The 13,488-nt window shown below is 34.5% G+C and overlaps 1 protein-coding gene across 18 annotated transcripts in view; it reads right to left on the reverse strand.

Annotated features, from left to right (window-relative positions):
* DLG1 (discs large MAGUK scaffold protein 1) overlaps window positions 1–13,488 on the reverse strand; it is a 280,182-nt gene that overhangs the window by 195,856 nt on the left and 70,838 nt on the right. For 2 of the 18 annotated variants that reach the window (XM_076002737.1, XM_076002726.1), the window contains exon 1: window positions 6,062–7,351. The exons of the other annotated variants lie outside the window; for them this stretch is intronic. In XM_076002737.1, coding sequence (XP_075858852.1) covers window positions 6,062–6,253 — 192 coding nt within the window. In that variant the 5' untranslated portion in view covers window positions 6,254–7,351. Of the gene's footprint in view, window positions 1–6,061; window positions 7,352–13,488 lie in introns of those variants that run through there. 18 annotated transcript variants of the gene reach the window in all.

Raw genomic sequence — 13,488 nt, forward strand, 5'->3', positions numbered from 1 at the left:
ATTAACAGAATAAAGGAGAAAAATCATATGAACATTTTGATAGAAATATATGTGATCTAATATATTACCAATTATTCATGATAAAAACCTCATTGAACTAAAAATCCAGAGGAACAATCTCAATTTGATAAAGAACATTCATGAAAACCAAACAGGTAACATATCTAATGATGATGTGTAAAACATTAAGTTGGGGGAGTAAGATAAAGGGTGCTCACTCGCCTTACTTCTATTCAACATTATGCTGGAGGTCCTAACCATAGCTAGAAGGCAAATAAAATAAATAAAAAGTATAAAAGCCAATAAGGATGAAGTAAAACTGTCTCTATTTGTAAATAACATGGACTGTTTACACTGAAAATCCCAAGGAATTTACAAGATTATTAAAACAACAATTTAATTTGTAAGGTTGTATGATATAATGTTCAATCAAACTGTATTTTTTATACCAACAGTAAATAATTGGAAGTCAAAACTTTTTAAAAATTCCATTTGCACGAACTCTGAGAAAGATAAAATACTTAGGAATAAATTTTAAAAAAGATGTGCGAGATGTCTTCACTGTAAATTATAGAACACTGCTAAAAGAAATTAAGACCTAAAGAAACAAACACATTATATGTTTGTGGATTAGAAGACTCATTATCAAGAAGTTCATTTTCTTTAAATGATTTGTAGGTTCAATACAATCCCAACAATAATTCCAGCAAACTTTTTGTTGAAACTAATAAAGTGATTCTAAAATGTTGAAATGTCAATGATCTAGAAGAGATGAACCAAGTTTTAAAAAAAACAATAAGACTTACAGCTTACATTACCTGATATCAAGACAGTGTGGTATTAACCAAAAGGTGGACAGATATATCAATGGAACAGAATAAAGAGTTCAGAAATAAATTTACACACATACAGTCAATTGATTTTTGGCAATCCAATGGAAGCAATTCAACAAATGGCACTGCAGTGACTGGATACCGATATAGAAAAAAATTAGTATCAATCTTTATCCCACATCATACAAAAAATTAACTTGAAATGATCACAGATATAAATGTAAAATATAAAACTATAAATTTCTAGAAGAATATATGAGAAAAATTTTTTGTGAATTTAGACTAGGAAAAGATTTACTGATATAGAACATTAAAAGCACAATGATTAAAGTTTTAGATAAAGTGGGCTTTATTAAAACTTTTGCTCTTTGAAAGTCACCACTAAGAAAAAAGGCAAGTATATAATGAAACAAAATATCTACAATAAATATATCTGACGAAGGACTCATATATGAATATACAAAGATCTTTTATAATTCAACCATAAGACAAACAATTCAGTTTTATAAAACGGGGAACAAATTTACACAATACTTCATACTTCTATTAGTTTACTAGAGCTACTGTAACAAAGTACCACAAACTGGGAGCTTTAAACAATAGAAATTTATTGTCTCATAGTTCTGGAGGCTAAGTCTGAGACCAAGGCATCAGCAGAGTTGGTTTCTTCTGAAGGCTGTGAGGAAGAACCTGTTCCATGCCTCCCTTCCTAGCTTCTGGTGGCTAGTTCACAATTTTGAACATTCCTTGGGTTATAGATGCATCACCCCAATCTCTGCCTTCATTTTTTTTTTTTTTTGAGACAGAGTCTCACTTTGTTGCCCAGGCTGGAGTGAGTACCGTGGCGTCAGCCTAGCTCACAGCAACCTCAAACTCCTGGGCTCAAGCAATCCTTCTGCCTCTGCCTCCCAAGTAGCTGGGACTACAGGCATGTGCCACCATGCCCGGCTAATTTTTTCTACATATATTACTTGGCCAATTAATTTCTTTCTATTTATAGTAGAGATGGGGTCTCACTCTTGCTCAGGCTGGTTTTGAACTCCTGAGCTCGAGCAATCCGCCCTCCTCGGCCTCCCAGAGTGCTAGGATTACAGGTGTGAGCCACCGCACCCAGCCCCTCTGCCTTCATCTTTACATGGCATAACTATGCTGTAACACTTTTTTACCCAGGGAAGAGATGGTGGATAGCAGGGGCAATTATATAACTGTAAGACAGTGCTTCTCAAAGTTTTCCACTTGATGTGTTTTAACAGCAAAAGCCAAATCATTACTTTAAAAATATGAAGAGACTTAGCAAGGAGTCATAGTCATACATGAACATTTCTTAAAAATCTCATCTTTTATCTTATACAAATTCCACATATACATTAACATTTAGAAAAAGTATCCATACAAATTACACTCAAATGCTATATTGCAAGTTTCAAAATCAAAATAAGATTTTGAAGTCTTTTTCTTATTTAAAAATATGTTCAAGAAAAATTAATGTTATAGGATGACTACAAAGTACCCACCAACACACCATATTTGTTCCTGAAGCTACTTGTATCCCAGGCCAAGAATCATAGCTGTGAGAGACCAGTACCTTTTCTAGTAACAGAATCACCAAGGGGGTTAGCACCTATACCACTGAGGAGAGAAGACACCCACAAAAATATTCCTGACTTTTTACTAGGTGTGTTGCCTTCACCTCTGGGATTCTCTCCCTTCAATTACTGCTGCCACCAAACATACTTTAATTAATGGTCTATTACAAAAAGCATTCCAATGAATTCTCTTAGGACAGTTAGTAAGGGCAAGAACTTTCAAGAACTTCTTCCGGATATGATGGAAAAACAGAAACAATTAACTGGCTTTACAAAATACAAATTCCTGATCTTAACACAACTAATTTTATCCTAGGGATCTTAGGCTCTGGTCTTAGTGCACCTACTATTTTGAAATAGCTAATTCTCTACTAAAGAGTTGGCGTACCCTCAGAGTTAGCAAACTATGAGTTTGCTAACTTCTGTTAACATCCACCCTCAAAGAATTGCCTCCTAGACAGCTTTCTATCTCCAGATTAAGAATCTGAGTAACCCTCTGCATTCTGCTTACATTCCCCAAGATCGTTCCCTGAGTTATAATACTAAAGATAGGATATAAATAGGCCTCTTTCCCTGGGGACTGACGACTGAAATTAACTCATCTTTTGGTGATGCTGCTCCTATACACATACATACACGCACACGCATATCCACATGGAGACTTAAAAGATTCTATAGTAAATAGACTGCTTCCTCATGACAAGCTATTACTGTAACTTTTTTGGGCAAATATCTCATGAGGAACAGTTAGAGGTAAGCTCCACAGAAATCTGACTTTCTATAAAAAGATGTCATTTCCAACAAACAAGGTGGTGCTTTTATTCTTTTTCAAAAGTTCACACCCCTAAATAAAAATATTAATTTTATTTATAAATGTGAATTAGAATTTACATACGAAGGTTACTTGCTATAAATTAAAGTAGTTAATAACTGACATTAAAAGCACTAGTGGTAGGCCGGGCGCGGTGGCTCACGCCTGTAATCCTAGCTCTTGGGAGGCCGAGGCGGGTGGATTGCTCAAGGTCAGGAGTTCAAAACCAGCCTGAGCAAGAGCGAGACCCCGTCTCTACTATAAATAGAAACAAATTAATTGGCCAACTGATATATATAGAAAAAATTAGCCGGGCATGGTGGCGCATGCCTGTAGTCCCAGCTACTCGGGAGGCTGAGGCAGAAGGATCGCTCGAGCCCAGGAGTTTGAGGTTGCTGTGAGCTAGGCTGACGCCACGGCACTCACTCTAGCCTGGACAACAAAGCGAGACTCTGTCTCAAAAAAAAAAAATAAAAAAATAAAAAAAAAAAAAATAAAAAAAAAAAAAGCACTAGTGGTATTAGAAAATAAACCTTATGAACATGTACAACATTGGTATTAGCTTATACACTGGAAAGAAAGATTTGTTTATTGTTACTGTTCCAAGTTATTTCTGATATGTTTTAAGCAAAAGTTGTGGGATAATTCTGGGACAATACTCCCCAAAGCATGCTGCTTTGATCACTTATTTAAAAATTTAATTTTAATTTACTTGTCAATTTCGTCACAAAGCTGTGAATAATGAATTTTGCATATAACAAAATACATTTAATGAAAAATGCAACTACAATGCTATAGTTTTAGAAGCTATATTTCTATATATAGTTTTTTGTCAATACTACCTGCCAGAAAATTCAAACATTCTGGAAAACAATCTTTAAAAATTCTATCCACATAAGGTTAAGCCCAAAAGTAACCCAAATTCTTTTTATTTTCCTAATTAAATTTCTAACGATGTTCTAAATTGCTAAAGTATAACTTAGATGCCCTTTTTTTTTTTTTTTTTTTTTTTTTTTGAGACAGAGTCTCGCTTTGTTGTCCAGGCTAGAGTGAGTGCCGTGGCGTCAGCCTAGCTCACAGCAACCTCAAACTCCTGGGCTTGAGTGATCCTTCTGCCTCAGCCTCCCGAGTAGCTGGGACTACAGGCATGCGCCACCATGCCCGGCTAATTTTTTATATATATATCAGTTGGCCAATTAATTTGTTTCTATTTATAGTAGAGACGGGGTCTCGCTCTTGCTCAGGCTGGTTTTGAACTCCTGACCTTGAGCAATCCACCCGCCTCGGCCTCCCAAGAGCTAGGATTACAGGCGTGAGCCACAGCGCCCGGCCACTTAGATGCCCTTTTAACTCTTTTTCATTATCAAGTATGATCACAGGAAGACATTTTCATAAAATACTTTCTTCATTCTTCCACCAGGGGGCCATCAAGAACCTCAAGTGGTATTGTGTAATGAATATCACACCATCTTGAAGTGGTTTAAAGAAAGTGGGAGCTGGGAGGAATTCAAAGTTCACAAAGACTACTAAGACTAATTATGAAGAATGGTATGCTACTTCTTAAAGTTGATTCTATAAGATAGTATTTTTAAAACATCTTATATACTTCATAAATTATGCCTAAATTTAAGGAGAAAAAATTTTACAGTGATTTAAAATTTTAAAACCCTTTTTCTAAAACATCGTATTCTATACACTACATGAAAAAAAAACAGGCTTAACAGTCAGGGGAAAACAAAAACACAGCCTGAGCTATTTAAACAATGCATATGAATTTACACTGGCTCATAGTTTAATGACCAATATGAATAGAAAACAAATTTGTTAAAAATCTGTTTTCATAATATAAGCAGCATATTTTTTCTTGTGCAAACATTTCCATTTTATATTTCAGAAAATTTCTGAAATCTCACTAGGAAAATAAGAATTCTCTGACATCACAAAGAATTTAAAATGAAGGGAAAAAAATTATTGACCAGAAAAGCAATATATTCTTTAATAAGGGGATAAAAAACTCAGTTAATTTAGTTAACTCGCAATTTGATACATCTTCACATCATCAATTGAGAAGTTTCAGTCCTACAAAAATTTAAAAAAGGGTTTCATTCAAAACAATATTTTAGAATAAATTATTTTCCAAATACTATATTCATTAGGGAGCTCTCTTCCTGCTTCCTCCTGGTTTTAAACCATATATTGTTTTTAATTGCAGAAATCAGGCAAAACATCACTCCTTTGTGCAATTTAATATTTTATATAAAGATAACCATTTATCTTTAAGGCAAACTCTACATGTATTTTCTTTATATAGGACATATCACTATATTATTAATAACATAACCAGTTTCTCTTATAGGGGTTAGTGTCATGCTTCTTTTATTATTTTTTCCTCTCAGCACAATCTAAATATCAACTTAATTTAGTAACAAAATCACAAAGCCTATGGCATTAGTTTGAATATTAAACCTGACACCAATAATTTCTCCCAAAATGATGTCAGAAGGCATTTCCAGCCCTACTATCAATAGTGTTTCCTGTATATTTAATTTTCTGCCGAAGCAAAACAAAAACCAAGTCAGTAATTAATCTCCATTAATGAAGAATGATGACATCTTACATGCAGCTTTCATAAAAATCAGATCCTTTTCAACTATACCTAACTGTGCACAGACCAATCCTTTACTTCTGTCAGACACACAAAGAACAGGGAATTCCATTACATGAATTAAAGTCAAAATCAAACCATCTAATCTGAATCATAATTATTTCTTTGCTGAAATACTACTGGATTTTAAACCAAGCTTTTTTAAGGAAGTATCATTCAAACCCACCTTACATCCAAACATTAGGGATATTGTGCTGTTGGTGCATGCTACTTTACAGTGGCATAACATCGGAGAAAAGCAATCCAAGTTTTTGATGCTAGGAGACATTTTTTCAGACCCTGAGCACTTCAATCGATTCAGGACTGAAATTCCAGAAAAATGCCTTGGTAAATGTTGCTTGCTGACTGTCTTGAACATTTAATCTAGATACAAAGCACTTTTTTTTTTTTAAAAAAAGATTAATATTTAAATGTTGCATTCTTCAGCTGTTTCCACCCCCACAGCAGAGATCGGGTCGGCATACTATGATTGGAATTAAGATGCTCTTTCTCTTTCCTATATAAAACTGCTTCAATAAAATTATAATCAAATTCCCAGAATGAAAGTATTCATTCAGCACCACTTTGTCAGGGCCCAAAACCTTGCTAATTAATATCCTTAAAATTTAATCCAGCATCGGATTCACCATGGGAGCTCCACCTGCTGCAGTATAAGCACTGCTATCTCCTCCATGAGAATAAGATACAACTTGAGCAGAGCCACTACGCTCAAATATATGCTGGCTGCTTTGGGGGAGGGACAAGATGCTGCAGCAAGGGACTCATTACATGGTTCAGTAAGAGATGAGCCCAGAGCTTGCTGTACAAGATGCTTTCTTCCTAAACCACTAAACATTCTACTCTGATTTAAAATATAGTTTTAATAACAAAAAGAGTGCCTCAACCCCTTATTATATTTTATAGTTTCATTCTTCTCTCTGTCTAAACCATTCAAACAACAACAAAAAATCAATCATCTGGCAAAATTAAGCAGCATAATAACAAAATTAAACTTGGACAGTAAGAAAGTTCAATGAGATAAAAATATTTTTCTAATACATTAAAATAAAATCTGGAGAAATGTTACTGAACTGATTTTTTTGTATATCTACACCATGTGGAAGAAAGTTTAAATGCAAAAAGTTAAGCAATTTAATTCACTCATATATCATTGATTTATCCACTCTTCTAAAGATTATTTTCTGTGCTTTGGCTTTTTAATCAACCCATTAGCAGAAAAGTTATCATTACCTAAATATATCTAAAGCAACAAGTAAAACACTGTGGAAATGTCATGTTTAGAGTATTTCATATTTAAAATCTTACACACAAATGTTACATCTTATGTGGTAGTTTCACAGGATAATCGCTAATAAAGACTATCAAATTTCACAAAACTAAAATTATCAATTCATATACTTGTACTCAAAGACCTACTTCTCTATCAACTTAACAAGTAAAACTTTTTGTGGAAAGGTATACTATATTTAAATAGATTTGGGGGATACAAGTGCAGTTTTATTACATGATACATATATATAAAAATATACATATATATATATATATATATATATATATATTTTTTTTTTTTTTTTTTTTTTAGAGACAGAGTCTCACTCTGTTGCCCAGGCTAGAGTGTTGTGGCATCAGCCTAGCTCACAGCAACCTCAAACTCCTGGTCTTAAGAGATCCTTCTGCCTCAGCCTCCTGAGTAGCTGGGACTACAGGCATGTGCCTACCATGCTTGGCTAATTTTTTTCTATATATTTTTAGTTGCCCAATTAATTTCTTTCTATTTTTAGTAGAGATGGGGTCTCGATCTTGCTCAGGCTGGTTTCAAACTCCTGACCTTGAGTGATCCTCTCATCTCGGCCTCCCATAGTGCTAAGATTACAGGTGTGAGCCACCGTGCCTAGCCTACATGAATATATTGTATAGTGGTAAAATCTGCTTTTTGTGTAACTGTTATCTGACTAGCATACATTGTACTCATTAGGTAATTTCTCATCCTTTATCTTCCTCCCAACCTTTTGGAATTTCAAATGTCTGTTATTCCACTCTCTACATCCATGTGTACACAACATTATTATTCTAAGCTCCTACTTAGGAGAAAGAGGTATTTGACTTTCTGTTTCTGAGTTATTTCACATAAGATAATGGCCTCTAGTTCCAGCCATGTTTTGTAAGACATGATTCCACTCTTTTTTTAATGGCTGAGTAGTATTCCATACTACATATTAATATATAAATTAATACATAACACATTTTCTTTATCCAATCATTCACTGATGGACACTTAGCTTGATTTTATATTTTTGTTATTGTGAATAGTGCTGTGATACGATACGAGTGCAGGTATCTTTTTGATATAGTCATTTCTTTTCCTTTGGGATCCAAAAGAATTGGGGATTAAAATGATTGAAGGATCAAAAGGAATTAAAAGGATTTGCTCTGAAAAATTTAGATTCAGTAAAAAAGCTGCACTTAAGAATCTAGAAGGCCAAATGTGGCCTTAAGGCCTCAGGTTCCCTACCCCTGCTTTGGGTACTCAGTAGTGGGACTGCTGGATTGAATGGTAGTTCTCTTTTTAGTTATCTGAGAAATCCCCAAACTGTTTTGTATAGAGGTTGTACTAATTTATATTCCCAAACACGGTGTATAAGCATTCCCTTTTCTCCACATCCTCCACATCCAGTATCTTCTTTTTTTTTTTAGTTTTTATTAATCGCCATTTGACTAGTGTAAGATGGTATCTCACGGCAGTTTTAATTTGAATTTCTCTGATATTAGTGATGTTGAGCCTTTTTTCAACCGTTTGTTGGCCATTTGTGTATCTTCTTTTGAAAAATGTCTGTTCATGTCCTTTGCCCATTTTTTAATAGTTTCGTTTTTTTGTTCTGAGTAGTTTCAATTCCCTCTAGATTCTGGATATTAGTCCTTTTTCAGATGCATAGTTTGTGAATATTTTCTTCCTTTCTGTAGGTTGTCTATTTGTTGATTATTTCTTTTACTGTGCAGAAGCTTTTTAGCTTAAGTCCCATTTGTCTGTTTTTGTTGCATTTGCCTCTAACGTCTCAGTCATACATTCTTTGCCTAGGCCAAGGCTCAGAAAAGTTTTTCCTCTCATTCTTTTATCTTGCCAAAATAAAAAAAAAAAAAAAAAAAGTTTTTCCTAGGTTTTCTTTTAGAATCTTTATCATTTTAGGCCTCACATTCAAGCTTTTACTCTACCTTAATTTTTGCATATGTTGGAAGATATGGGTCAGTTTCATTCATTTGCATATGGCTGTCCAATTTTCAAACTAGGCATAAAAGGAACATACCTCAAAATAATAAAAACTATATACAACAAACCCAAAGCCATCATATCGAATGAGGAAAAGTTGAAAGCATCCCACCTACAAACTGGAACAAGACACAGATGCCCCTTTCATCACTCATATTCAATGTAGTACTTGAAGTCCTAAGCAGAGCAATCAGGCAAGAGAAAGAAATAAAGGGCATCCAAATTGGAAAACAGGAAGTCAAATTATCTCTGCTGATGATATGATCTTATACCTAGAAAACCCTGAAGACTCTGCCAAAAGACTCCAAGATTTGATAAATGAATTCAGTAAAGTTTCAGGATACAAAATCAATGTGCAAAAATCAGTAGCATTTCTATACACTAATAACAATGAACCAAATCAAGAACTCAGTTCATTTAGCTACAAAATATAAAATACCTAGGAATACATATAACCAAGAAATTGAAAGATCTCTACAAAGAAAATTATAAAACACTGATCAAAGAACCGATGACACAAAAAAATAGAAAAATGTCCCATGCTCATAAATCAGAAAGAATTAATATAGTTATAAAATGACCATCCTACCCAAAGCAATCTACAGCGTCAACACAATTCCTCTCAAAATAATGTCATTTTTCACAGAAATAGAAAAAATAATCCTAAAATTCATAGAGAACCAAAAAAGAGCCCAAATAGCCAAAGCAATCCTAAGCAAAGAGAACAAAGCTGAAGGTTTCACATTACCTGACTTCAAATTATACTACGAGGCTATTGTAACCTAAACAGCATGGTACTGGTATAAATATATAGACATATAGATCAATGAACAGAATATAGAACCCAGAAATAAAGCTACATATCCAACCAAACTCCTTCACCCACTGCATTAACGAGAGACTGAAGAGTACAAAGCAATGGAAAAATTAGATTAGGTAAACTATTTAGTATGAAATTTTTCAATTATGCATTAATTACAGTTACCAAAAGTGCTGAGTTATTAAATCACACAACAAGGATAAGCTAATAATTTTTTCTTATTAAGTTCATGAGAAGATAAACTTATAAACCAGCAGACTTTAAATAAGGAGAATTGTGCATTTTTTAAAGATCCCTATATGATTTGAACAAGTCACTGTCCTCATTCCACTTACTTTAAAAATATTAAGATAGCTCCATCAATAAATATTTGAATTCTGTACCAAGGATAGCACTAGGCTCTTTTATATAAACAATTGTAATTCCTACAGAACAGTATACTTAAGACAGATCAAAAAGAGATGTTATATCTAAAGACCAGAACTTTAAATCTTAAAGAATATCTGAATTTAACTTTCACATCTGCCAAAAAGTGAGAATAAAACACCAGTATAATATATGCTAAGATATGGTATTATTTTCCAGGATCCTTCCATTGCTTCACATACAAGTTATTTAATCATCTTATTTATTTATTTATTTTTTGAGACACAGTCTTGCTCTGTCACCCAGTCTAGAGTGCCGTGGCGTCAGCCTACCTCACAGCAACCTCAGATGCCTGGGCTCAAGCAATCCTCCCTACCTCAGCCTCTCGAGTAGCTGGCACTAGTAGGCATGCGCCACCACGCCCAGCTAATTTTTTGTCTCTATTTTTAGTTGTCCGGCTAATTTTTCTCTATTTTTAGTCGAGATGGGGTCTCACTCTTGCTCAGGCTAGTCTCAAACTCCTAACCTCAAATCAAGCAATCCTCTCGCCTTGGCCTCCCAGAGTGCTAGGATTATAGGTGTGAGCCACTGTGCCTGGCCTACTTAATCATCTTAATGCTAAGTAAACAAGTTATAGCATATAATTAGTTGATGCAGCACCTGAGTTTCCACGGTGATAGCTCAAACAGGAAGAATTAATAAACATTCACTGATAATTTCAACATCAGAAACTATCCCTAACAAAAGCTACAATAATTCTTACACTGAATAAAATGCCATTAGATCACAATGCTGCAAGCGGACCATACAGGATTCAAATGGTTAACAGAGAGACAGTATTTTCTTAAATCACATGAAGAATTAATGCTGTGGTTTTGCTAATTTGCTTTCTTTTTTAAACAGCAGGAATACAGCAATAAAATTACGACCTATGAATTTGCTATCAATTTTTCTGGCAAAGAGTAGCCCAAGATAATGTCAACATTTCTGTTACAAGTAGGCTTAAAAAGTTGATTTATTATAGCAAAGGTACTATAAAACAGATTAAATACATTTTGCTGTGATTAATACTACTAAAATATTACACTGTCAAATAAAATTGAATGATGAAAATTAAAACTAACATCAAATCAAATGCTATATTCACTTTTGACTGAACAGCGCACTACCTTGATTGATTTCAACTAACCACAGAATTTCAGCTGCTTTCACAGTTGAAGACAGTCCATTAGAAGAAATTAACAAACTCTGACTACATACAATTTCATACAATGAGGCAAATCTGTATGATACAAACTACCATGAAACCTCAAAGTGCGTGATCAAAACAGAAAACATAATAATGGAATTACAGGAGTACCAACAAATTAATGCAAATAATTTGCTTTATGCATATGGCTATAATTTATAAAGCTGTTCTTACAAAAAAAACCCACAAAAAACCTAGCACCATTTCAACCACCCCAATTTGAGCACAAGAAAAAAAGCTATTTTGCTTGTCACTCTAATCTGAGTGGCACTGTCTCATCAATCATAGTAATGGGTGAAAAATGTGTAAGAAGAGCCATGCTAATGATAATGCTTACGGTAACAAAAAGAAAAGCAATTATTTTATGAAAAGGTGAAACAGGACTTATTATTACTTAGGTTTTATAGCTACATACTTAAATATTTAAAACAATTTTTTAAATAATTAAATTCACAGAGGAAACAAAACTTTGTTATTATGAGTCTGAAACTCTGACCTCTAACCCTGTGGTTCTCAAGCCCGGGCTGTGGACTGGTACAGGTTTGTGGCCTGTTAGGAACCAGGCTGCAGAGCAGGAGGTGAGCGGCCAGCAAGCGAAGCCTCATCTGTATTTACAGCTTGTCCCCATCACTCCCATCACTGCATAAGTTCCACATCCTTTCAGATCAGTAGTGGCATTAGATTCTCATAGGAGCACAAACCCTACTGCAAACTGTGCCTGCGAGGGATCTAGGTTGCAAGCTCCTTAGGAGAATCTAATGTCTAATGATCTTGGGTGGAGCTGAGGGGGTGATGATAGCTCTGGGAAGCAGCTGCAAATACAGATTATCATTAGCAGAGAGGTTTGACTGTACAATAAATGTAATATGCTTGAATCACCTCCCCTTTCCCCCCATACATGGAAAAATTATCTTCTATCAAACTGGTCCCTGGTGCCAAAAATGTCAGGGACCATTGCTCTAACCTATCAGAATCTAAATCTTCAGTGTTCAGAATCAAGTGAAATTATTAGAAATGCATATTGCAGGCACTTTGTGAATATATCTGTTCAACAAATAGTATCAAATTATTTTCCATGGTTCTCATTTAAGGCTATATGATATGCAATGCACAGTAGATTCCACCACCTATTTAGGAAGAAAAAAAAACATGAAAACCTCCTTTGTGCCAAATGAAATGTCAATTTGAGAATCACCAAGTATTGCAATAGATGTAGAAAAAGGATATGACAAAATCCAATGCCTATTCATCATAAAAATGTTCAATAACCTAGGGAAATAAAGAAAATTCCTCAACCTTATGAAGGGCATCTACAAAAAACCCTATGTCTAGCACACCATACTTAATGGTGAAAAAACTGAATGCTTTCTCTTTAAGATCAGAAACAAGGAAAGGATGTACACTTTTGTTACCCATTTTCAAAACTATATCGGAGGTTCTAACCAGTGTAATCAGGCAAGAAAAATAAAAGGCATACAGATTGGAAAGGAAGAAGTAAAACTCTCTTTACATGCAGATGACATGATCCAATATATAGAAAAATCCTAAGGAAACCACCAAAAATTTAAAAATGCAGGATACAAAAGCAATATACAAAAATAATTATAATTATGTACAATGAATAATCTGAAAACAAAATTATGAAAATTCCATTCACAACAACAAAAAGCATAAAATATTTAGGAATAAATCTAATAAAAGTAAGGCCAGGCGTGGTGGCTCACACCTGTAATCCTAGCACTCCGGGAGGCCTAGGCGGGCTGTTAGAGGCAAGGACCCTCAAAGACCTTCAACTCTCCTATGACTCGTCCTACGCATGGACTTCGCCCTGGAAAATTCCAGCTATAGCTCCGAGAAGAATGCATTCCCTGACGTGCTTGCTCCAGGGCATGC

This window comes from Microcebus murinus, chromosome 1 (genome assembly GCF_040939455.1).
Source record: "Microcebus murinus isolate Inina chromosome 1, M.murinus_Inina_mat1.0, whole genome shotgun sequence".
Taxonomy (NCBI): domain Eukaryota; kingdom Metazoa; phylum Chordata; class Mammalia; order Primates; family Cheirogaleidae; genus Microcebus; species Microcebus murinus.